This window comes from Ixodes scapularis, unplaced genomic scaffold (genome assembly GCF_016920785.2).
Source record: "Ixodes scapularis isolate PalLabHiFi unplaced genomic scaffold, ASM1692078v2 PGA_scaffold1__304_contigs__length_218370807, whole genome shotgun sequence".
Lineage (NCBI taxonomy): Eukaryota > Metazoa > Arthropoda > Arachnida > Ixodida > Ixodidae > Ixodes > Ixodes scapularis.
The window spans coordinates 125,632,449-125,658,161 of NW_024609846.1; the positions used below are offsets into that span (position 1 = coordinate 125,632,449).

General features: G+C 43.7%; 2 protein-coding genes and 1 non-coding gene across 3 annotated transcripts in view; 1 reads left to right on the top strand and 2 right to left on the bottom strand.

The window, feature by feature from the left end:
- Nucleotides 1-279: 279 nt before the first annotated feature.
- LOC120849510 (putative RNA polymerase II subunit B1 CTD phosphatase RPAP2 homolog) lies at nt 280-21,204 on the bottom strand. The gene is made up of 5 exons (XM_040221751.3): nt 20,993-21,204; nt 20,337-20,451; nt 11,935-12,033; nt 6,481-6,546; nt 280-423 (listed from the first exon to the last, which is right to left on the bottom strand). The coding sequence occupies exons 1-5, from the start codon at nt 21,187-21,189 to the stop codon at nt 280-282; spliced, it is 621 nt and encodes a 206-aa protein (XP_040077685.3). The 5' UTR covers nt 21,190-21,204.
- Nucleotides 8,538-8,610, bottom strand: Trnak-cuu. The gene has a single exon. It is a non-coding gene; the product is annotated as a tRNA-Lys (tRNA).
- Nucleotides 21,205-21,981: 777 nt separating the features above from the next.
- The window catches only part of LOC121835818 (meiotic recombination protein SPO11), a 5,067-nt gene continuing 1,335 nt past the window's right edge, over nt 21,982-25,713 (top strand). The window contains 2 exon segments of the mRNA XM_042290324.1: nt 21,982-22,030; nt 22,270-22,637. Of these exon segments, the coding sequence (XP_042146258.1) occupies nt 21,982-22,030; nt 22,270-22,637 (417 nt within the window).

Consider the following 25,713-nt stretch of genomic DNA (forward strand, 5'->3'; position numbering starts at 1 on the left):
TCGTCACAACAACCCCGACCTGGAAAAGAAGCAGACGAACTTACACTCCGCATAGAACGCAAGTGTGTGTACCAGCCTTAAGACTCATTGTTTGGGAGCCCTGCAGTTCCCGAGGGCTACATGCAACGTCAGAAATTTCGGTAGGCCCTGCAGTACTACCGATTAGATTTACCAGTAGTCCGGGAGGCCAAGAAGAGCAAGCAAAGGTTTTAACGGGCAGGTCGACAGAGCTGCTACTTGCCGGCAGCCTCGGCAAGAAAGATTGGCCCTCGTGCAAGCCTACCTCCGAGGCCGATGCCTCTGATCTTGGTACAGCTTGTACTTTCCCAGGGCGTCTGCTTCGTCCCTGAGCCACAAGGGTCCGTCCCACAGCTGTGCCTTGAGGAAGTTGGAAGCACGGTAGCAGGTATCGCTGCAGAATTGCTGCAAGTGATATGCCACAAACGTGGATCAAATAAGCAGACACAGAGACAGTATGCTGGAAATTATGAAAGGCACTAAAGGCACTGGAGATGTAAGCTAACACAAGTGTAAACACATGGAAAAGCGCAATTTCTCCATTTATTCAAGCAAACCAATGCCTCGAAATGTACTATTCATAAAGACATTTTAACGCTGAAACTTCCAATGCACAAGTTTTTAAACAGAATTTGAAAGGAATTTGACTATTAATTGCAACAATGTGTATTAAAGCGGCACACTATCTACTTTCAACAAACTTCCGCAGCTCTATTTTAGGCGTGTGATTGAGTGCCAAAATGTGATAGGACAATAGTGTGTTTTTGTTATCTTGAATGTTATTTATCAGTTTATTTTTAAAGTTGCACTAGTTAGTGCAGTGAAATAGACTAAAAGCTTGTTCAACAATTCATCTTTTGCTATGGCTTCTATCTTATCCCCTTTTGTCTCAGTAGCATTGGTAGTTTATCATGGATTCACAGACCACTCGATACAAAGTGCATTAGCTCTCTGAAAGTTAGAGGCAAATCAGGACTTCTTTTGGCACATTAATAGTTTAGCCCCATGCGGCAGCATAAAAACCCTCATCCAAATTTAATTGCGAGCTAACAACAAACTTTTTGTGTAAGGCTTATCGAAATGCTAGTTGCTGGAGAAAACTAGCCATCTGCAATAAATCCATATTTCAAACCTTTTTTTTTTTTTTTTTCAGATGTGTTTATTGAAAAGCCCAACGAAAGGGCCCAGTATGCACTTGAACCTGCACCCCGCCGTTTCCTTCGGCACAGCAAAGACCACCTGCTATGGTCAGCGTCACCATGACAATGAAGCGTATTCTTTCCAGATGAACGCACAAACACATCTCAAGCCAGCAACAGCAGATGCTATCTTCCAAATGCTGTCTGCTAAAGTGAATGCAACAACGCTAGCAAAAGTGAGACGCGCCATCATGGAGGTTGATGCTGAGAGCGGAAACCGGTCACTTGGTAAACTCTTGCAATTCTGATGAGGCTTGGTCGCTCAGGCCCGAGATTACTATAATCAATTTTCCCAAGCATAATAGCATGAAGCAAGGGGTGACCACACGTAGTGCAGTCTGTTTGGAAGCCTAGTATGGAGCCCAATGAAAAGCACGGCGAAAGAGCCCAAGCAAACGTTACCGCATTGGTAGTGGACGGCATTTGGAAGATGGCATGGCTGTGGGTGGCTTTAGATGCTTTGTTTGCGTGTGTGTCTATTGACATTCGGTGAACATATTAGATGAACTTTATCGTACTGAAGAAGGCGGTGGTGTGGCGAGATTAGGTGCGTACTTGGGCTCTTTCACCGTGGCTTTTATTGGGCAAAACATAAACAAAAAGAGTTTTAATTAAATATTTAATGTAGATGCATTATTTTCTCCAGCACCTAATATATTGACAAGCCTTATACATAAAGCAGGCTTTCTTGGCTATCAGACAGCTATTTTCTTTTCCCTTGAACATGGGGCAAAAGTACTAAACTACCCTTCCTTTTTTTGGACTTCCTCAACTACTTTTAAATTTTATTCCATGCTTGCCTACTGCAGATGCTGCAAGACATACATATCAAAATTGTCACACCAGGTGCATAACACAGCACTAACGAATGCCCTCTTCTTGCCAACTGCATATAAATCTTTAAACTACACTTTACAAACTCTACGCCATAAAACCTGAAACCATTTCTGTTTCAAAGCCCTTGAACAAAATGCACTTAAGTAACTTTTTCTTTACCATCCCTTTATGGCAGGGGTCGGCAACCTTTTTAAGTAAAGAGCCGAGTCATCACGAAGCTGACATAGAGGGGGCCGGACAACAAGCCATGAAGGGTGTGGGGGGCAAATGAAGAGCAAAAAGGAAGTGAAAACCATGGCATCACAAGGGTTAGGGGTGCAAAGTGCAACAACTCAGGGTGGTGCAACTGGACAGTGGAAGGGGGGAGAGGGGGTGTTGTCGCAGCAGGCCACCACCCAGAGAGCCGCTGACCCTAGTGATGCCACTGAGTGAAAACATTCTCTTTTGAGGTCAAAACTACCATGTAGTCCTCGAGCATGTAAGGAAGTGGCAGAGTGTGGAGGGGGGCTCTTTAGAGCGCAGCTCTTAGGCGTCCGTTTCCGGCTTGAGCGGCGTCGGCATCGGCGTCAGCGTAACCTTGAAGTCACGTGACCCCCTGAAGTCACGTGACCCCCAGAGGCTACATGACCCCCCTGAGGTCATGTGACGTCCCACCTGAGGTCACGTGACCCCTCTGACGTCACACGACCCCCCCCTGACGTAACGTGACCTCAAGGAGTCACCTATCCCTCAGTACCCTTCCATCCTCCTCCTCAAGAGCTGTGCTCTAAAATAGCGTTAGAGGGAAATGTAAACAGCTTTCATTTTTTTCGTGTTGTGTCGGGGGCTGCACGAAACAGCCTCACAGGACACACGCAGCTCGCGGGTTGTGGGTTGCTGGCCCCTGCTTTATGGGATGATAAAGCAATGGTGAGGTTTACTACAGTACTACAGTTGAACCTCGATATAACGAAACCTGATTTTACAAATTTCCCAATTTAATGAACAAATTCGGATACCCCCGCACAGCCTATGCCCGAAAAATGTTTTTGTCGAATTTACGTAGTTCCCGATTTAACAAAATAATTAGCGGGTCCTGGTGATTTCGTTAAATCGAGGTTCAACTGTATTTCTTTAGAGAGTTTCATTCAAAGGGCCAAAGCGACCAAACAGAAGAAAAAAGTGTTGGTTGAGGTTGGCTTTTTCTTACAATATAATGTTTTAGCTGACTGCAGTGATGGAAGTGGAATCTGACTTTTTGTAGCAGGTTCTGTAGCAGGAAACATATTGGTTGAGTGCAGCCACTGATGCTTTTGAAGCAAATGCTTCAAAAGCAGATGCTTTAAGAGCATTGAAGCATTTGCTTTTGAAGCGAATGCTTCAATCTGTCAGCACATCACTTGAAAATAAAGTATTGCATCGCTAAATGAGTTCATCTTTGACAATGATCAAGGGCTCCTCTTTAATACTAGAGCATACTACTACTTATTACTTTTAAAAGAATAAACAGGGCCAGAAAGAAACACAGAGACTTATTCTTAGAAATAGGGCTCTTATCAGAGTGGGTTCCATTTAGAATGGGCACTAAAAAATGGTTGAAAACTTAATCATAGCACAATACTTTAGTTGGAATACAGCAAAACTCGTTTATAACGAACAGCAGGAAACGCTACGATCAGTTCGATATAGCATGTAGTTCGATATAGCAAAACCCAGCTACGACTTTCCCGATGATTAAATATCGATCTTTAAATCGCTGCAGCCACCCAGATCCAGCGGTGAAGCCCTCAACGTTCAGGAGGGATGCAAAATCTCTAGCATGGCTTTGCAACATCGGTCCGGAGACCGGCAGGTTCCGCGCACGAATGTCAAAAAACCATTGGTACAGCGCTTTTTCCACCTTGTCGTACGCCGGCTTGCGGATGCGCCTGCTGTCCGCGTTTGGCCGTTCACAGGCTTTGTCTCGGATGGCAGACTTGTTTTTAAGAATTGTACTCAGCATACTTCTGGGGATCTTGTAGGCGGCGGCAACGTCTGATTTCTTTTCGCCGTGCTCCACACGACTGATGATGTCGACCTTGTCGGAAAGTGGCAGAGCCTGCCGCTGCTTTGTCGTCATTTCGGGAGGGAACTAGCAGGCCCGCACAGTGAACAGAAAGTACAATGGGGACAAGAAGGACGACAACAAACGACGACTAAATTAACGAGAAGAAAGGAGGGAGGGAGAGAGAGAGAGCTTTGCCTGGGGGTGGTTGATGCTTTCAACGGCATGTGACAATGCTATGGAATCTGAAATGCGATAGGCTTATTGCTTCTTGGGGCGTGGCGTGTCAAGCCCCAAGTGAATGCGCAAGGTGAGGAGGGTCAAACTAGAGTGCCTTCAAGTTCTCTTCGGCGGGACATGAAGGCCCCCTAGGTCAAACTAAAGTGACTTTAGGTGAAACAGGGCGCGAAGGGAGAGGAGGCGAGAACTTCTCTTTCTTTCTCATCTCTTCGCTTCTGCCTTGTAACAACGCGCTAGAAAGATCTTTTTTAGCTTATCTCCGTTTTTTAATTGCTTTTCTTCGTAAGCAACCGCTTTGCACTTAAAAAGATATGTTTTTCTGTGCCCCTTCGGAATCACTTTTCTTCGCTTATTTTTGTTTGCAGCTCGAGCTTTTGGAATTTTTTTTCTTTTCTTTCCTACACTTTTTCGGGCGAAGGCATTGGCTGAAAGACGATTGTTTGCGCGTTTTTGGAAGCCTTCCAGGGGAAAAAGGTTTGATATAGTTAATATGTCGCTCGTTATAAAAAGTACTTTTTACATACATTTTGATTTAAATTTTTTGTGAGTTCGATATCGACAATAATTCGCTGTATGTGGGTTCGTTCTAAACGGGTTTCACTGTAAAGCCTGCCTCCCTTCCCACTTTTACACCCGGCAGTTTACTTACCCAATCAATAAAAATGCTTCCTCGAAGTTCTATGAACCAACTAAACTCAGGACTCTAATATGACAAACTGCAAAAACAACCACCCACAAATATCATAAACAACTACACTTGTACGTTAAAACTGATACTGCTCTATAGCTGTGTTGCAGCCAGAGTGAATTTCAAGTTTGCTGCTCTTTTGATCGGCAGCTGCACGGTATTAACCTTGACTACTGCATCACTCCGCTGCAAACCGGTGAAGCTCGAAGCGTGCGTGCTGGTGAGAGGTGGCACGGAGGTATGCGGCAGACAGGATAATCGAGAGCTTTCATCAGGAGTAGAAGACCCTGGTTCCGTCTTATCACAGTATCCACCATCCTCTATAATGTCTTCTCGCGACTGTTAGCTCCTAACAGCGCCAACATCGTCTAGAAATTTAGACGATATCGGCGATCAACCTGCCAGCTCATCAATTAGCCAGAGCGGTTGACGTGCAATCTCAATACTTCGTTTCCTCTCAAAATAAAGTGCAGCCAACACTACGAGCCAATGGGACTAAACAAATAGCATCAAAGCACGACATCATGGCATTCGTCCATCTCCTTGTACGTGTTGTTTCATCGGCTAAACCAATCAAGTGCAGCTAATGTCCCGTGACTTGTGCGTTTAGTAATATGTGTTTGTGGTAGTATGTGTTCGAGCCCTCAACTGTACTCTGCCCTAATATGAAATAAACCATACAATGAGTAGGGACATTGTGAAATACATACAGTCTAAGCTCATTAAAACAGACCTTGATTTTGACCAAGATTTTGGTCTGTTGTAAGAGGAGTATGCTGTATGCAGATATGAAGTTGAGTCAATGGTATGTAGAGGAAAACCAAATAAACTTTGCAAATCTGTATGTTATATCCAAATGTATGTTGTAACCCGGTCTGTTGTAATCAGCTTAGACTGTATTTATGCCATTTTGAAGCTGTTTATGGCTAGGGTTCCGTGGATTTTTCGTGTGCGTCAACAAAAACTCCATGGCTACGCTTACATTGCCCTCCCTTTGCCATCGTTCCAAGCGTTCGAGTCCCTAGTTTCCTTTCCTTTTGCCGAGTAGCGGTCCCGTTGTGCGTCTAGTTTCCTCAGGCTCCTCAGAGCGGCGAGAATCCTCGACATCTGTGTGTGTACCTTTCATACGATGACCACCGATCAAGATAATAGACGTGTTCGTACCTTCGTTCAAAATTCTGTGTCACGTCTGTGTCGTGTGCTAAACATCTTCGCTGGTCATTCATCTTCACAGAGTGGAATGGCTCATGATTTTTTTCTTTCCTTCTACTTCCCTGAATATTAGGGTCAACCCATAATAAAATATCTTTATTTTTTGCTTCACTTTTAAGCCCATCTCGGCACAGGTATGCTGTAATTTTCAGCAAAAAAAGGCACTTCGGCACAACATGTAGCACTTTCGTTCATGGCATGATTTGGTGCAAATGGCGCAGCGCTTCCATCACCGTGATTATGAGGGTCAAGAAATATCTTACCTTCCGGTAGGTGATGTCGTACACCTTTTTAGATTTCACGCATATATGATATTTTTGTTTTGGCACCTGAAGGGAAAAAAAGGTACAAAAGGTATGAACACCGTTCAGATCCCAAACCAACGAGGAGCATCTGGCACTTTACAGCATAGCACGGCAGATTCATTTAGAACACTAGCAACCCAAAGGACAACCTAAATCTCGGCTGCGACTCAAAACTGGAATGCAGAAAACCACCTACCAGAGTGAACAATTCCACTAACCCCAATACACCACAGGCGGGAGAATAACTCATAAAGGCTATGAACTGAATGTGGCAGTCAACTTGAATTCTAGAACACATAAGTAAATGCCACAAGCGCCAGGAGTCATGCAAGAGCATCTAATATATTGTTCCATGCTTTAGGGATTAGTTTCCTTCAAATTCGGGGGTATTTTTTCGGGCCTTGTTCCGTTACAGTGTACAATAATATGGGATTGCATTGGAAACAGTACAGTGTCTCAATGAAGCTTATGAGGGCGCATGTGTGGACAACATGAGCAACTCTGCAGTCGTTATAACTGTAGAAAGTCTATATATATCAGGCCAAGTTTGTCTCGCAGTGCATCAGGCATTCGCAGCTGCTCACAATGTTGTTCTCCTCTGTTGCACCTGCGAGCTCACCACCATTTCCTAGAGCCGGTGACAGGTCAAGATCTCAGTGTAAGCTCCCCCTTCAGAGCGTGCTTCTTACCTTCTGCTGGGCTTTGGCTATGCGTGCGACAGAGCGTTATCAAAGGCAGAAACCTTGCACTAGAGGCAAAGCATCTACTGGGTTCTTAATCTGTCACAGGCTATAGTTCCGTGGGTTTGATAGGAATATGTTCCGAATTGGGTGCACCCTTCAGGCTGTGCATAAAGGTAACATTGAAATGCCGTCGGCAGCACAGTGACAAAACAGCTGCTACACTTCTGGCTACCGAACAGGCTACACTCTAAGAAAAAAAGATGGTCTCAAAGGACTAACGGCAGCATTTGGTCCCCTGAACTACGATTTGCTCCCCGAAGGGACCATACGGGTTGAGCTAGGTACCGTGCGCAAATGCTGCGGACGAACTGCACTGAACCAGGACAAACCGAGAGGCGTAAAAGAGCAAGAGCAGCCATTACTCCTCCTAAGACAGGGCACATCTGTATGTTCTAGTTCCCCAAACGCGCGGACAAGATGGCGACAGCTGCTGCATCGCTGATGGTTAGCGTTAACGATGCACTTACTGTTTTGGAATGCAGGGGGAGGTCTCCACAGAGAATCGTATCATCAAATATTGTAAGAGGGGGCATGTTTAAGGGTTGAAGCTGATTTTATCATGATTACAGCCTCTGTTCCAGCACGTCGTGGAAGCCAGGACTGCAGCACTGCATTCTTTTTGGAAGCGTTTACATTTTCATTTCGGTTTTAACTGGGCTGAAAATACCCACGTAATATGTGCTAAAAATGTCTCCAAAGACAAAGAAAGGTTGTGGGGATTGTGATCCCTCAACATTCTGTCGCGTCAGCGTTTCGGCACGCCGTGGCGGCCGCGCTGGCGTAGCGAGAGGTGGCGCTGCTTACCACTGTGAGTGGCTTCCTCCTCTCCCCCCTTGGGGCGATTTCCGTAACGAACCCCCGCATAAAGGAGATCGACGTGTCGCTCCTTGATTGGTCACTTCGCCCCCGCCGTTATCTTAAAACCAGCGGACAGCAGTCTCGCTTGTCTTCTTCCTGGGATTCGGCGGCGGCGACAATGGGGAACCTTCCGGCGCACCGGTGAGCGTTTACCCCGTCCTTTGTACATTTGTAAACGACCGTTCGGCCGTGGGCAATCTCCACACCGACGGCGTTCACCAGCTTATAGCCGCTGTGTTGTTGTTATTTTGTTTCATTGTAAATAAACAGTTTATCACCGTTACCAACGTGACGTGTCTGTTTGCGCTCAACGAGCAGCATGCCACGCGAGTATGAACCCGCTTTGCGGTAGAGCGTCTCGCCGCGAACGTGGTACTCCCAAAGGCAGTGGCCCAAAGGAGAACCACAATTTGGCGCCCAACGTGGGGCCCGAACCCACGACCCCGAGATTAAGAGTCTCGTGCTCTACCGACTGAGCTAGCCGGGCTGTTGTTTCCCGTGTAGTTGCAGCCGCTGGCGGCCTTTCTCTTTTTTTATTATTATTTTAGTCTTGTTGTGTGTTTGTGTTGGTCCACCCGTTTGCGGGTGACTATTGGCTAAGGAGGGGGGAGTGTGGGGATTGTGATCCCTCAACATTCTGTCGCGTCAGCGTTTTGGCGTGCCGTGGCGGCCGCGCTGGTGTAGCGAGAGGTGGCGCTGCTTACCACTGTGAGTGGCTTCCTCCTCTCCCCCCTTGGGGCGATTTCCGTAACGAACCCCCGCATAAAGGAGATCGACGTGTCGCTCCTTGATTGGTCACTTCGCCCCCACCGTTATCTTAAAACCAGCGGACAGCAGTCTCGCTTGTCTTCTTCCTGGGATTCGGGGGCGGCTACAATGGGGAACCTTCCGGCGCACCGGTGAACGTTTACCCCGTCCTTTGTACATTTGTGAACGACCGTTCGGCCGTGGGCGATCTCCACACCGAGGCGTTCACCAGCTTATAGCCGCTGTGTTGTTGTTATTTTGTTTCATTGTAAATAAACAGTTTATCACTGTTACCAACGTGACGCGTCTGTTTGCGCTCAACGAGCAGCATGCCACACGAGTACGAACCCGCTTCGCGGTAGAGCGTCTCGCCGCGAACGTGGTACTCCCAAAGGCAGTGGCCCAAAGGAGAACCACAAGGTTCATTGTGTTTTTTTTTATTCTTGTATTCTTTAATATGTTCCTCTTCTGCAAGAGACAATGCGGCTGCCATGGAGACACGCATGCAGAAAGTGGGGCAGTCTATGCGGGGAAGCGAGAACAGGGCTGCTGGGAAGCTGTGGGGATGCCGTTTTATAGACTGTCACAAATAATTACTGAGTGTACCGTTACTTCTTTGTCAGAGATACATTCCTTGGAATGTTTAGCAACAATATTGAAGAACAATATTGGTGCAAAAGCGGCACTAAATTTGTAACATCGTTCACGGACAAGGTGGTCACTCACCAAACGACTTCTTTTTAAATGATCAGTATAAAAGGCGCATGGGTAGCCTTTGGGGGCAATGAATGGATTAGCGTGTCATTGTGTGTGTGCTGTGTGTGTGCCATGTGTGTTTTAATAATTTGTCTCTGTTAAATGCATATGTGTGCAAATGTGAATGTAATCAGCATGAGAAAAATCTATCCTAGCGATATCTTTTTTCCAATTTTGATTTTGACGTTGACTAGCACACTTGGGTCTTGTGAGAGTTAGTGCCAGTTACTAGCTAAAGGTAGTTAAAGATACTAGGTTGGTTAGGAACCGTTACCAGCTTCTCGACCTAGTATTGGCTTGACCGTTACTACCTACGGTTACTAGGTACCTAGTAACATATGTGACAAGCGGTTACTGCTTTTTACCTCCTAATAAATTTTACTAGCTTTTTTTTAAGAGTGTACATTTGATTTGGACTGCAGTGTCTTGTTTCTGAGATTGCAGCATGCTGGATAAACCAGAATATCTCTGCAAAGCACATTTCTTCATTGGGGCACGATTTGTGGACCTTTAGTCCAGGAGGACTAAATGCACGGGTTGAAAATTTAGTGGCTGGGGACTAAATGTAAAGAATTAACTTTTCGTCCCAGAAGTCTAAATGTAAAGGCATGACATTTAGTCCCAGGGGTCTAAATGCAAGAGCACAACACTTAATCCCAGGAACCTAAAAGCAAAGGCGCAACATTTAGTCCCAGGGGACTAAATGTAAGGGCATAACATTTAGTCTTAGTGGCCTAAATGCAAGAATGCAAAAGTTAGACTTGGAGGTTCGACTTTGAGGGACTAACAGGAGGGGTGCAAAAGTAGCTCCCCTTCGTACTAGTCCCCCTGGAGACTAAAAGTGGTGGCAGCGCATTTGGTCCCTGGAGAGACTAAATACCGCTCCCATTTTTTTTAGAGTGCACACGCATGTGAGGGGCATAAGGACAGAGTTTCCTTTCGGTGTTCCAAAAGATAAAGCTGGAACAGATATTTTAAAAGAAGGAATAAGGACAAATATTTGGAAGCAAGGAGCACTCCGTGTGTGGGCTCCATTTCGAATCTCGCTTCGCCCTTCATGATTTAATTCACAACCCTATCTACCGAACGAAACAAATTTTGTATTCTCACGCCTGTTGCCACGCACGTGCACAACCCTTCAGAGAACACACCAGTGTCGACACCTATCATGATATATGCCATGTGCCTCGTGCCAGCCGCTCCGTTCCCAGCAGCATGCTGTATTCTGGTCTAGTACACTGCAATTCTGTGTTGTGTGGTGCCTATTCTGTGTTGGACAAAAAAGCAGCTTTCATCAGGGCTTAGGTTGAAGAAAACCGGCCACGGGCGTAGGAATTCCCAACTACCAGGGAACATGCACGTGACCCAAATTCTTAGAAAAAGTCTCTGTACTGATAAGGAAATGAGATAAGGGACACTATTTTGTCAAAACACCTGAGACTGGGTGGAGATACATGAATCAACCAAAGGAATAGAAACGAAACGAACGACAGAAGACGACGTCTCCTTTATTTAGTATCCTCTCCATATGTACAGGGTGTCGCAAAAGAAAATTTGCACTGTCTTTTTTACCACAAAAATAAACTAGGCATCCCCGAACGCTCATTCTCCGTCCAAAGGTCGAGCTAGAGATCACAACCAGGTGCCAAAGTTTCAGCTTGATCCGATAACTTAATCAAAAGTTTTAAGTGACTTTCTGAAAATTTCAATGGGAAAATGGAGCCCATTTTTGCCCGTTTTCGGTTTCTGGTGCCATAGAGCCCCAGGTGTTTGAAAACTCTGTCAGTTGCCATTTTCCCATTGAAATTTTCAGAAAATCACATAACTTTTGATTAAGTTATCAGATCGGACTGAAACTTTAGCATCAGGTTGTGACCTTTAGAGCTACCTTTGGGCGGAGAATGAGCATTTGGCGATGCCTAGTTTATTTTTGCGGTAAAAAAGACAGTGTAAAATTTCTTTTGTGACACCCTGTACATCATTTTCGAGGTGGTCAACGTCACAAACAAAAAATAAAAAGGAGCGTAGCTCCCAGACAAAGCAGCAGCCTTGTGGACAGCTCAGTGCAGGCTATACTTTGGGTAAACACAAAATAAATCTGTATATAGAGATTTCTTCTGGTGAAGCTTTGTTTGCTCTTACTCAAGGATAGTTCCTATTAAGGTGCTTTGATTTCCCCCGATTTCAATCAAACAGAAAACAGAGAACGCCAAATATAAGCGAAGCGTAATGCTGCAGCTCCAAGGATGTGCAAGCCTATCTCCAGGAAGCTGCTTTTAGAAGCGGACTGCCAAAAGGCATCCCCTACCTGAGGAATTTTGTTGTTGCAAAGTGGATATCCACAGAGCAGCATTATGGCTCGTTCTTCAGCAGCATCTTGATAATCTTGCTGAGACAAGTGATGCAACTAGAAGTGAAAGAAGAAATCTTTACACAGTGATGAGAGCCCCATGTGTCAATCTGAAACACCTATCAGACTCAGAGTCACAGTGACTTACGGACGGCCCATTATCTGCTGTCTGAAATTCTTAAAGGTTCCAACAGTTAGGTATCTAAACTTAATGATCTGTCTCAAAAGAACTACATGAATATTTGGTTAGGCTATGACCTCAAGAACTTGCAGCCTCGTGTCAAAATTAACGGGAGCACCAATGCCCGTTTAAATTAATATATTATCCAGTCCAATCATGGCTACACACACAGGGCAGTTCCATCAAGTGAGATGCAGGAAACAATAACCTGTGAAAGCCTTTCAGATTAACTTTAACACGGGGCTATGCCCCTCAGGAGAACTTGGAGATCTGAGGAAGCTGTGGGCACCATGATCTCAATTAGGGCATCTGAGCAAGCCACCTCCGGAGGGGAAGGCCCTAGTCCGCTAAAAAAAAAAGCAAGGAACTTCAAAAGAATGTCTCATCCTATAGACCGTTTTACTGAAAGAGGGCGAGAGAGAAAAGGGGAAAGGGCTACCGGCGCTTTCCCCCTTTCTGATTGTGTAGAAAGAGAAAACGTCCCGGATGAGAGGCTTGGCCGGTGTTGGGTGTCTGCTGTGCTTCAACTTCGTTCGCGCTTTCTTTTCTGTTTTGAACTCGCAAACTTAATTAGAGTAACGGGCTTCGATGGCAACAGTTCCCCGGTCATCGGGACACCATTGCTCGGTCATAGGGTGCACGAATAACGACAGAAAGCGTCGAATACTGTCCGAGGACCTATGTAGCTTGCAATGAATCCGGCAAGGCGAGAGCGGCTGCTATGTCTTTAAGCTCCATCGCTTAAACAACAGTCCCCCTGTCATCGGTGTCCCGATGACAGGGGGACTGTTGCCATCGAAGCCCGTGGCTCTATTTAAGTTTGTGAGTCTAAAACAGGAAAGAAAGCGCGAAAGAAGTTGGGGCACAGCAGACACCCAACACCGGCCAAGCCTTTCATCCGGGACTTTCACTCTTTCTACACAATCAGAAAGGGGGAAAGTGCCGGTAGCCCTTTCCCCTTTTCTCTCTCGCTCTCAAAATGGCGCTACCCACGATAAAACGGTCTATAGTCCGTTACAACTCAAGAAGGTAGGGCGAGGGTCAGACAGGCCGGGGAGGAGGAAGGAGACGGAAGCCTAAAGAGAGAAGGAGATTTTCCCATCTCTTCTCCAGCATTCCGTCTGCTTCCTCCTCCCCGGCCCTTCTTACCCTCACCCTACCTTCTTGAGTTGCAACGGACTATAGTAAAGTATCGCCTACTTATGTATATTATTTTATGATTTCAGAGTTTATTTTTTGCGAAATTCAGAGTGTGTTTTTCGGTTAATTTCTTGCTAGAAATTCGGGTTTTATCAAAGTTTATTTCTGTTAGATTTCCAATTCTCTGAAATTCTGAGTTTAATGTTACCGTGTTCCTAAGTTTTCAAAATTCAAAATAAAGATAAATACATTCCGGAGAAAAACATACCCTAAGTTGATAAAAGTTAATAATCCCAATCGTCATTGCAACTGGGAGTACTAGTTGTCCTACGACACATCTTGAGAACAAGTTTTTCTTCAATAAACATTGGTACTTTGAAATAGCCAAACTTCTGAATGTAGTCATTGAGAGGCATAAGAGTTTCAGTTGCCCTTCTATAAAATCTATGGGTTTTTTCACCATCATAAAAACATAGCCCCTCCTCTATCTAAGAAGCACAAAAAGCATGGTCCAACACAGCCCCTCCTCTATCTAAGCACAAAAAGCATGGTCCAAACTGGAAACTGGAGCAGTGGCTTTTGTTGTGACCCATTCTACTGTACGCACTTCGACGAGATAAATGCGAAACTCCATTTTGTGATAAATGCAAAACGAAAAAGAAAATGAAGTGGCCTTTTTCAGGATTGCTAATCCCGTGCTCGACGCACTTAATTAATAAAATACCATCTTTACTGATTTTTATTTCGCTGCTGTGACCTCAAAACCCCAAGTTTTGCAAATAAATCCTAATTTACGAAAATTTTACTGGTGACTGTGGAACCCTACTTATGTAGTAACATTAGAAAGTTAGTATGAGGAGCTGCTTGTGCCTCCATAATACTATTGATTAGCTTGGCAGCGTGCATTAGGAACTCATGTAAGGACTGCGGCCCAAACTCCAAGTCCCGAATGTCCCACTCCGATAACTTAAAAGAAATTTTTCTCCTGTAGCAGGGTTGGCTGAAACTGAAACATTTATGAAAGAAAACAAGCCTTTGTCTTTTTGCCGCAGCATGTAGAGCTGCCTTCAGAAAGTTTATAGTATGACAGGAGCAAGACAAGAAATCAAGCTTGTGCATGCAAGCTTGCTTTCTGGTGGCTGTCACGGCTGTTGCAGCCCTGACAGCCACCGTGGCTCACAAAACAGCAGGGGCAACAAACACGGGCGTAATATCATTATTCATTCACCAAACTGAAATGGAGCACACAGCAATTATTAACTTCCTCATGCAAAGACATTTTGAAGTTGGATAGTTAAGATCCTCATTGCAGCTTGGAAATTCATAAGCATCACCAAGGAGTCTTAGAAAATCGTATTCTAATAGTTGATCTATGATACACTTCCACGTACTGCCACTGCATGTCAAACCATGTAGAGTGCAGCAGAGATGCTTTACTGTGGCTGCATCAATAACTTGAGAATGGCTTTCTAAAGCTTTATACCGGCTAATTCCGCTGCGAGACAGTTTTCTGTATGCATTTTGTGAGAATGCAAGTGTTTACAGTATAGACTTTACATTGTCATACTCATTCTCTGTCAACAAAGCATGGTCACCATCACCACCCTGTGATTTCATCCTTCGAACGCCTTTTTATAATTCGTTTCAGCTTCCGTCTGAGCGCAGCCAAAGCTACGTGTAGCGGGAGCCAATCACGCGCCGGCAATAGGTCACGCGATCCCGCCTGCACTTTTGTATCACTCCGCTGCTCCACTGGTCGTCCGCACCGCCCTCTCTCGCCAAGTAGCCAAGGGGATGTATTTCGTCCGCTACAGGTGTATCAACGGTATCGTCTGTCGCAGGTTTAAAAAGTGCCCTTTTACGTTCTGAAATTTAGACACAGAGAATGTTAGTATGTAGGCAGGTTGCTGGCATCTGTGTCCGAGCTTTCCACCTGTTCGGCATATAGTTTCGAGATGTAAGTACATGTTGGAAGGTGCTCGATGACCCGGCCGTTGATGTTTCCTTGTATTGTGTGGATATACCAGGGCTCGAGGCGCAGTCCTTTCCACCAGCTTCTCTGCGTTCAATGTAATCGGCAGGTACAGGGGTGCCCTGATTTCGCCGCATATCAGTTAATTGTAGTGGCCCGGCCTGGTTAACAACTTTGCGGTACGACACGGCCGGAGTCTCCTGCCAAATGCGAAAGTAGACATTCATCACGACCTATGGCGCCTGACGCCCAAATGTGTCTTTGCGAAAGGACGTTTTGAAGCGACTCGGTGAGGAAAGCAGCGAAGCACATGATTCAGCCATTACGGGAACGAAATCGCACAAAAAAAAACGAGCGCTGCAGCCGTGTTGCTAAACGATGTAGGTGTTTTCACCAAACCACATGCATTTATTTACATATATTAATAAAAGCATAAACTTCAGGTATTTAATTCCTTTAGTTGCAAATTATTCTCAGCAGTACACAGTTATTAAAAAAAAATACTTTTGCGGAGTACTTTGTGGTGCGTAGGAATTCTCTTTTCAAAGTTGCAAACCACCCCTCAGCCTTTCGCTGCGCTCGGACGGAAGCTGAAACAAAGTATATAACTAGGATTTCTTATTTCCACGTTTATTCCGAGGAAATTTGGTAAAAACATACTAGCATTCATTTTGGTAGACAAATTCTACATTTTTCAATCTATGCAAGGAGTTCTTTGTGTGCCAGGAGCCAAGCCAGGTTACATTAGTAAGACTTAACTTCAAACAGAAGTTTTGTTTCAAGAAATCGACTAGGTTTGAAACAACTTCTCATTAGATGAATCCTTTGAAGTTTTACAGTATCAACAAACCAATCATATGCATCTATCAAAATATTCTGGCACTTTTTGCTGAAAACCGAATCAGAAAGCCATCCAACAATTCACTTTTCCGTATCTTTTGGTAAAAACAAGACGCCAAAAGCTAATTTTTATAGCCACATAGACTGGAAACTTTTGAAGGGTGCTGCTCTCCCCCGCTTGAAAGCAGCACTTCATGAAAGGGGTAGTGCAACAAATTTAATGTTGAAAGAATTTGCAGTTTGTATTCTTTATATTGTTTATACACAAAATACAAAGAATGTGTTGCCTTACACCAAAAAACTGCTATCCTGCTGCGTTATCGCAAAGGAAAAAACGAATCATTTGCCAATCTGCAGCAGTGTGTAGTGGTTCTGAGAATTGTGGTGAAACGTCTCTGGGGGACACGCGGAAGTCAACAAAACCTGTACCCCTCCGCAGCTACACTCGCCATCAGCCCAGTGACAAACCGTCTTTTGCGTCAATCACTTGCCGAGACCTTCAACGATGCTAGTCTTTGAAAAGTCGACAATCACGGAGCGAATGGCTGGGGTCTCTGAAGAGAAAACCAATGGGAGACCAGGTAGTCCCCCAGAGCAGTGGCGTACACAGGGGGGGGCCGAAGGGGCCGCGGCCCCCCCCGAAAATTCCGTGGGGGGGGGGGGGGGGGGGGGAGTCGGCGAGGTTACTGACTCTCGGATTTATCAATATCAAACTTCGTGGAGAAGTTGTAAAAAAAAAAGGAAATAAAAAAGGAAGGGAATGCAATATGCCATTTATGACAGTAAAAATAATAAAAAAAATGTTTAGTTTTAACGTCTTTTATCTAATATGACTGGAAAATAATCAGTTAACAAATATCTTTATTTCCTTCTACTTTTATTGCTTCGCGAGTGCCCCATGTCCCTCTCGCGCAGCCACCTGGGCTGGTTTGTCGTCGCCACCGAGCAGCCCCCGTGTCCCCTGTCTTAATTGTTCCTCGAGGACCCCGCTCTGGGTGCGTACCATGCGCTGCGCCTCGCTCGAGCACAGCGGGGCCCCTCGATGTTTTGTAGCCTTTTTTTATTTTGAGAAGAAGCGTCGGTACTGCTCTTGCACCCCGACGAGGGTTTTTTTCTTGAAGCAGTGTCCGGCTGACGGTCGACAGTTAGGGCGAAGGTTTTTAGGAGTTTTCGGGGGTCTATGCACGTCTCCTTTCTTAATTGGATTTTGTATTGTATGTGTTTGTTTTGTACCGCGTGGCTCCCATTGGTCTAAAAAGAGCGATATCTGATTGGCTCCTCGGATGGCGGGAAAAGTCTTAGCAAAGTGAATATAGGCGCCTAAAGGCGCGGGATTTGCGGTTCAAGGTTCGAGTACGGAAGATGTCATCGGCAGTTTGAGAACCGCGCGAGATAGGGGCGCGAGTGTGCGACCTGCTGCCTCAGGACGAGAGCCAAGTGCAATATGCGAGTGTGTAAACCTTTTTACATCGTCCCTTTGTTGCGTTGTGTAACTTCCTTGACTTTCTTTTGTGAGCGGACTTCGGAAACCTTAGAATTCGACACCAACAAACAAATCACGTGAGATTTTTGTTGGTTAGATCAGGTTAAGGTAGGGAGTACTTTATGGTGGAGCAGCTTTCCCGTGCTTATCGTCTATCCATCAAGATGTTCCGCGTTTCTACTTATGCATCATTGTTTTATCAGCCCCGATGACTGGAGGCTTTGTGCATTGGAGTCGTGCTTCATAAAATATTTGTTATGATTCTTGTTTTCTGCTTTCTCTGGTGCCTTCTTTCGACATGACTTGTAAACAAAAAAAGTAAAATGCAAATGCTTTCCTGATGCGGAATTTCCGGGGCATCATTTTTATGTATCATAATCATCCCAAAACCAATATGACAACTTTATTTTAATTACTTAATAGAAGAATGCATAGTTATTAGAAAAAAAATGAACATGGTTTTATTTTGTCTTGGACTTTCTCTTCTTTTTATCTTGACCCCCTTTACTCTCGTTGGTCCGGCCCCCCGCGAAATGAAATCCTGCGTACGCCACTGCCCCAGAGTATGCCTCTCGAAAGACGACGTGTGAGCTGAGAGGCACTTTGACCTTTTGTTTGTTTCATTCTTTTTTTTTTAAATAAAAGCTAGCACGTGCATGAAAACACGGTTTTCCGTTCTTCGTTCCATAGGTGACAGATTAATTCTCTCAGTTAATTGGCCAAAGTCCCAAAATCACTGCACCACCCCTTTAAGTATTTCCGTTTTCTTGACTTTTGCAAACACCAATCAATACAATTAGCCCTAATGATACCGTGCCATTTTTTGACTGTTATTTAACCGTTTGACAATCGTTGCCCTACATGCAAAGCGGCGATTACATATTGGAAAGTTCCCACTTAAACGCGAAATTGCATGTACCCTGATAAGTGATGCTATTAGTTATGTCTCTGGCAAGCTATAAACGTTTTTACAACATGTTTCACTTTACTGGGGCTATCCAATTTTTGTAATTAGATGCTCTGCGTGTGTGATACGCGGTCACTTTGCATGTCAACTGCTTTGGCGGTAGTGGCAATCAAAGACCCAGTTTCAGTTCAGACTTTTAAGGCTTCCCCGAATTAAATTCGGAAGAGCTCGTCAGCCCCTGAAGAAGCTGAGTAAAGTACTCCCTGTTCGGAATCTTAGATTGCCAGAGCGTCGTAGAATCAAATGCGTTGAAATGAAACCTAATCGAAAAAGGCGACACCTTTCTGCCCTCAATATTAACATTCGGGGCTTCGTAACCTCAGCAGCTTGCAAGCAGTGCACGTCTTCCGACTATGTAATTAAAAAATAACTTCGCATTGACTCTTTCTTTGTGCTATCCCTTCGAAAAACAAAACCAGACTTCTAAAATATATGTTACAAAAATGAAAAAAACAAAAATGTGAAAGAATTAATATTAAAATGGCAATATTTAGGCTGTCTGCAATTAAGTAAAATTAAAGTTTTTAAAAGTATCATCTCAAACATTAAAAAAGAAAAGTTAAGTTTTCTGTGCCCCAAGGCAGTGAGTGGTTCTCAGCTAATGATGTTTCGCGGACCCCTTGCGGATCGGTGGAGATGGTGGAGGACCCCGTTTGTAGTGTGGGGAAGGGAAAGTATAGGTTAATTATGACAGTGATTTTGATAAATAGATATAACTAAGGGCTAGTGGGAAGTAAACTTCTTTTATTGACATATACACAAGAAAATGCACCCGAAAATTGTAACGTTTCTTCTCCCAACCTGAGAAAAGACAACTCTTATTTCCGGGCTTGACTGATGAGGCTGGGCTACGCGGACCCCCATTTGAGAACCACCGCCCTAAGGTATAACTAGGGTGTGTATTTTCCGGTTTTAACCGAAAAACACCGATAAACATCCGTCGGTGACGAAAATATAAAATCGGTTAAAACCGAAAAACACCGGTGGTTGGCTATTTTCGCCCTGGTTAAAACCGAAAAACACAGGTCGTTGCTGGTTTCCGACCTAGCGAAACCCTTTCCCCGTAGAGGTTCGCCAAACGTGTTATCTTGTGGATCCTGCATTCTTCCAGTGTTTATACAGGGCTTGCAGGTGGCGTCAGTCCGCCCCCCTTCCTGGGGGTCAAAAGCGTCTAGTGAACACAGTGGAAGCTAAGCTCTCATACGCCTTTCACCTATAGTATCTCCCATGGCCCCCTTTTGTGGAAAAATTAACGCAGTGGGGGGTATGCTCCGACGTGCCTTTTCCTCATTGTGTCTGGCCATGTATTTAGAGGTTGCTCTGGTTCCTGGAAGACATTGCCAACGTCCGTGTCATACAGGAGCGTGCGTTTTCATAATTGCAGGTTGCGAACCGCAAGGAACGTGCTGCCATGACGGCAGCACGTTCCTTGCGTGTAGATGCAAGCATGAAAGTATGCTTGCATCTACTATGATAACCAAGTGTGAGAAATAGTTGCTTCCTAGAGAAGAAGTGTATGAACTATGTGAATAAAATTGGAACTCTTTGTCTGTGATCAATCGCTTTTTTTTCACCGATAATCACCGATTTTAGCCTCGTCGTAACACGTTCCACCGAAATACACCGGTGTTTTGAAAATAAATAAACACCGAAAAACATCCGCCGATTTTTCTCACAAATAAACACCGGAAAGTACACACCCTAGGTATAACTGCAAAATTTTAAAAAATTTAAATAATGAAAAACTCGAAAATCAGAAGCTATCACGGGTACTCACGACACTCAACACCCACTCCTCGGAAAGGGGTGCCTCCAGCATATCTTCCACAATCTGGGCTGCTCGCTTCTTGCAGGCATCGCGTCTCTCGATTGTTTTCAAGATTGCTTCTCTCCTGTAAAATGAAACAACAAAATAGTGAAAGAAGCCTACCATCACTGGGAGTGATCACCGTGTTCGAAGTTTCCGTTCTCCCTTCAACAATGCTCTTACTACTCATACGTAATTACCAATTCATACAGCATTTAGGAGGAAATTCATCACGAGTGGCCGTTTCCCAAATGACACATATGGAACAAAAACTTATTACCAGCTTCCACTGCAGCAATTTAACCGAAATATTGCGGACAACGCTGTCTCTGGACGCTTATATAAGTCAGACTTTATTATTATTATTATTTAGAAACATTCAGTAATGAGAGAGAGATATGGTAATTTATACAATCATAAAAGCGTAACAGAGACTGGACGAAGTCGGAGAAACACTCGGGACAGCAAGTTATATTGCGTCTCATGAGTCTACTAAAAGACAATTTTCGTTCCATGGAAGGTTTTTGCTGCGTAAACATAGCCAACAACGTTAACAAAATAAAAAATCTCAAAAATACGCGGCGATACGGCAGGCAAGTCCGCTTTAATGAAGGAAGTGTAGCTACCTGTCGGACACCTTGCTTGCAGCAGGTTTGGGTTTATCCATCCTTGCGAGGACAGATCTACATTTACGTAATGTGGAAGAGGAGGAACAACGATTACGCTGACATCTTATAACACATAGACGGCTGCGAGACTGTTCCTGTTCGGTTGAGCATAGTGCAAAGCTCTCATCGCCCCAACGTGCCTGAATCAAACGCATCAAGTCGCCATCACTTAGACTGGCTTGGATTGGATTGGAACGTATTTTAAAATGTTTGTTTCGCCTTGTTGCCAACTGAGTCAGCCTCCCGACCCGAGGTCGGCGATAAAAAAAAAATCAACGCATAAAATAGTCGGCGAGAAAACAAAATTTACTTCGCTATGTTTCATTTACAACCTACTCATTCACTAAACACGCTATTTCTTGACTAGCCGGCATATTACCCGCTGTCCACACAGGTGTCGCGAAAACGAAACTTCGGTTTTTATCACTTGCACTGTTGTACTGTAATTTCATTCATATCTCATTTATTAACCGTCACAAATAAAATGTATTGAATCACGCGGTCACTAAGTTCATGTAACTAGCAACAGGAGTCCCAGTCAATAGTTGTTAGCAATGGTGAATCAACGACATGTTCTGTTTTATGGGAGGCCCTCCAGCAGTTTATTCTTTATTAAAACTCGAAATATAGTAAAAGTGTGCAACGGGGTACTTTTAAAATATTAAATTTCTTTGATACGCGTTTTAGGAAAGGAGGCCGTCGAAAGTGAGGAGGAGGGAGGCATGGTTTCAACTCGCTAAAACACGGAGCTATTAAATTACATTGATTAGATACCGCACTGAGTCGTCACGACCGGAGAAAGTCAACGCCTGACATTATGCTAAAAAATAATAACAATAATAGTGTGACTAAACTTGAAACGGCACTAGCAATGTTTAGGAAGCCGTTACGTGAAGTACAGTGGCTTAGGTGAAGTGTTGTGCGTGGTGTAAGGAGACATTTACGTGATGTGCTCTGGTTGTCCTTTCTGGCCTCATGGACATGCGCTCTATTTGGGTAAGACTTCAAATGATATCCAATATTTTCGCTCATTAGCTATATTTTTTTTTTTTTTTTTTAATTTGCTATAGCTCAGTTATTTGCGGAAACCGAGTTTCTCGTTAGTTTATCAATAGTAGACATCATATGAAATTGACATCTGGTAGTTCGTCTGCTATTTTCCTCGTTCGAAATGTTTTCTCTTCCTCGGTCGTCCCCTGGTGATGCAGATTCGTTCTTTCCGCCTCTTGTACCAGCTCCGTTAGACAAACTTACTGAAATTTATAAAGTAGAAAACGTTGTTCTGTCTGTGGTTCGACAAATAGCGAAGGGAGAGGCACCGTCCTTCAAATACGATCGGCGACGCAATTGGGAGAGCGTTGTCTTCGGTCACGGCAGAGGACTGCTTAGAAAATCGGCACCGTCAAACACCATCACGTCGTTTGCGTCTTCCGCGTCAATCCGTAAATTTGCGTTGATGCTCAAGATTCTTTCAAAAGTTCACTACCTCTTGGTGACAAACACCCAAAGCACAAAGCGCCAAATCTTTTACGAAGACGTAGCCCTGTTCGGATCTCAAACAGTGGCCGACACTGTCATCGAAGATGTCGCCTGCTTGCTCAAGGTATGAAAACATTAATTTTCGCCAAGGTTTCAAAAACTGTCTTACTGAATGAGTAAATGTGCGCATTCTAAAGAAAAAAAAAAACTTCATTTTCCTGACAAAAGAATATACATACAAGTTGTAACTACTGTTTATACTCCTGCAGTTCATGCGTAAATATAAAATACTCCCTCTTTAAAGGGATACTACCACGAAATTTTGGCGCTCATTTTTTGGTCTATATGTGTTCAAAAGAGCAGTGTCACATGGAACATACCAATATCTTGTTAAAAAAGTATCGAAAAATAATTTTAAAACGAATTAAATGATTAGCAAAGAGCACCTGGTGGATGTCGCTAACGCCTCGTTTGTAATGCTCGACTAGGAACCTTGACAGCTAGTGACGGAGGTTGTCTCGTCTCCGGCCACGAGGAGAGAAGGGGTGAAGGAGGAACTCCCCTCTTCCCGGGAATCCCTTTTGTGTGTCGCAGAAGTCGCTATTGTCCCCCTAGAAGATTATAGAAGATTAACCCGTCACTCAAAATTCGTACAAAAGCAGCCGCTTCGGTGGCTGGAACGACTAGGCCATCCTCTCGACGTCTGACTCGCCGTAGCTTTGCTCGTCTTGAGACGACCTACGTCACGATTGCGTTGGATGTCACGTGCTCTAAGCTGGGCCTTCTCCGAGCGCTTGCCAGAGTGGGCAGTTTATAACGAAAAATACAGCCACCAGGATCAAAATACAAACGTGCGATTGTCATTTACGGATATTGTGGATCATATTCAACCTATTTTTGAACACGACGGGAATATTTCAAATTTCGTTGAATTTACTTATAATCCAGATAGTATTAGTCTATCCAGATAGCATTATCCAGATAATCCAGATAGTATTAAAAATAACCTATAAGTTATAACATTATAGTCCATCATTATTAGTTTGTATCTCCAGTGTAGCACGGAGCTACGACCGTAAGCGAGCTATGTCCAGGAACTGTTGCAGCGTGATTTTGATGGCGAGATTAGCGCGATGATCGTTTTAAAAGACCGCGTAAATCGGTTTTCTTAACATATCGCGTTACAGTTTACCATAGGTACCCAATGGTGGTTCATTTATTATTCAAAAATTGAAAAATATGGGCATAGCTGGCACAAATTCGCAAAACAAACCAGTTCAAATAAACTTTTATCCCCTAAAACTATTGGCGAATGAAACCAACTGCCTTTAGACTAGACGTTCCAGAAATTATAGACAACGAAGCCTTTTCATTTCTTTTTTTTTTTTTTCACCACATCGGGCATTTGGGATCTTTTTTTTTTTGTGTGTGTGTGTGTGTGTGTTTTTGTGCTTCTTTTAAATTGTATGCATGCACCCGTTCTGTGATGCCCATTTTTGTTCTCCCCACTGTAAAGCCGTCCAGGCGTGGGTAAGTGAATAAATAAATTTAAAAAAAAAAATATTTCCCCATAAAACAAACGTTCAACTAACCCTTGTTTTTTTTTTTTTTTTTTTTTTTTTTTTTTTGAAAGAGCATTGTGGCTGAATGTGGCGTTTTATACGACAGAAGAACCGGTAGAGGGAAAAATAAATAAAATTATTTTCATTTGATCTCCTTCACTTTTTTATAGACGCTACCGTAAATTATTGTGTCATTTATTAATTTTACGCGGCTTTTTCCATAAAAAATATCTTCGTATTTTTTCTTAAGTGAGCTGAACCACGGTTTTATAATTTTACTAAAAATTCACCTTAAAATTACACCCCTGCGCTGAATTACGTCGAGATCTGTCAGCAAACCGATTTATGCTGTTCATTCAAAAAGCCATTGCACCATCAAAATTATACATTATTATTATTATATAACTTAATTACAAAAATGCGTGTTGGTTAAATATATTTCTTGATTGCGGCTCTCTTTTTGGTTATTTTATATTATTTTCTTTCCTTGGCACTTCTCTGATCGGCAAGCTAATAAAAATAATTTCTTAACGCCTGATGTACCAATCTAACGGCAGTCTTCGCCTGACCTAATTTTCCGTTCCTCTCTTCTCATGGAAGCGAGTTTGTTCAAAGACAAGATATGAGAAAATTATAGCTTTTTAGAGAACTCGATTTATTGCTCTTTTACTCTTGCCCTTTTCTTTTCCTTTTTTTAATTGTTTAGCGAATTCTTTTTTTTTCTTTTTTTTTGTATTGGCGTATTTCGGTGATTTGTTTTGATCAGACGCTAAAAACGATGGTTAGTGGTAACAAAAAAAAAACAAAAAAAAAACAACACGGAAAGTAGGAGTTCAAGTCTAAGAAGAAAGGGTTTCGACACAAAAATTCATAGCTGGAGCAAGAATTTCCAGAAATGTGTGTGTGTGTGTGTGTGTGTGTGTGTGTGTGTGTGTGTGTGTGTGTGTGTGCGTGTGTGTGTGTGTGTGTGTGTGTGTGTGTGTGTGTGTGTGTGTGTGTGTGTGTGTGTGTGTGTGTGTGTGTGTGTGTGTGTGTGTGTTTTAAGGCCGGGAGAGGGGAAATAGGGGGGGGGGGTGCTTACTGGATGTTATATTTTTAAAACCAACTGATGTTTATCCATCCCCAACTTTCTCGGCGCTTCTCTGCTACATTTGCCCGGGAATATTATTTATAACATTCATAAAATTTCAATAAGCAATTAAATTTCTGGACGCGTATAGTTTTTATTCCACGACTCTATGCAAAGTTTTTCTTTCTTTCTTTCTTTCTTTTTTTTTTTTTCGTTGAATCTTACAGGCAGCGTTAACAAAATTATCACTTTCTGCTTTTCTTGACAAAAGATCGTACTGTTCTCGAGGATTGTAATTGCCTGGTATCATATTAGAACGCAAATCAATGAAAATTCTGGTATTCCTTTGAAACTGATTGAATCAATCTTTATTTAGCGAGCATCAGGTGCAGATGTTAGGGCACCCGCCCTATGGAGGGCATCCTATAGTAGGTTACAGGTGGAGAATGTAGCGGCAAATGCCCCTCGAAGGGAATCATAAATCCCTCCGCCACCTCCGCATCCCATCGTTTCCATGACGTCGCGGCCAATGAGCCAGGAGGGTATTGCCTTTCTGTACATATTTGCTT

Bases quoted from the DNA above. Each gene is read 5' to 3' on its own strand.
- LOC120849510 (XM_040221751.3), bottom strand. From the start codon at position 21,189: ATGCGTTTGATTCAGGCACGTTGGGGCGATGAGAGCTTTGCACTATGC. The intron at 12,034-20,336 runs GTGAGTACCCGT...TTTCACTTCTAG, and splicing joins AGGAGTGGGTGTTGAGTGTC to TTGCATCACTTGTCTCAGCA. The intron at 6,547-11,934 runs GTAGGGGATGCC...TTTTCCCTTCAG, and splicing joins GCAACAACAAAATTCCTCAG to GTGCCAAAACAAAAATATCA.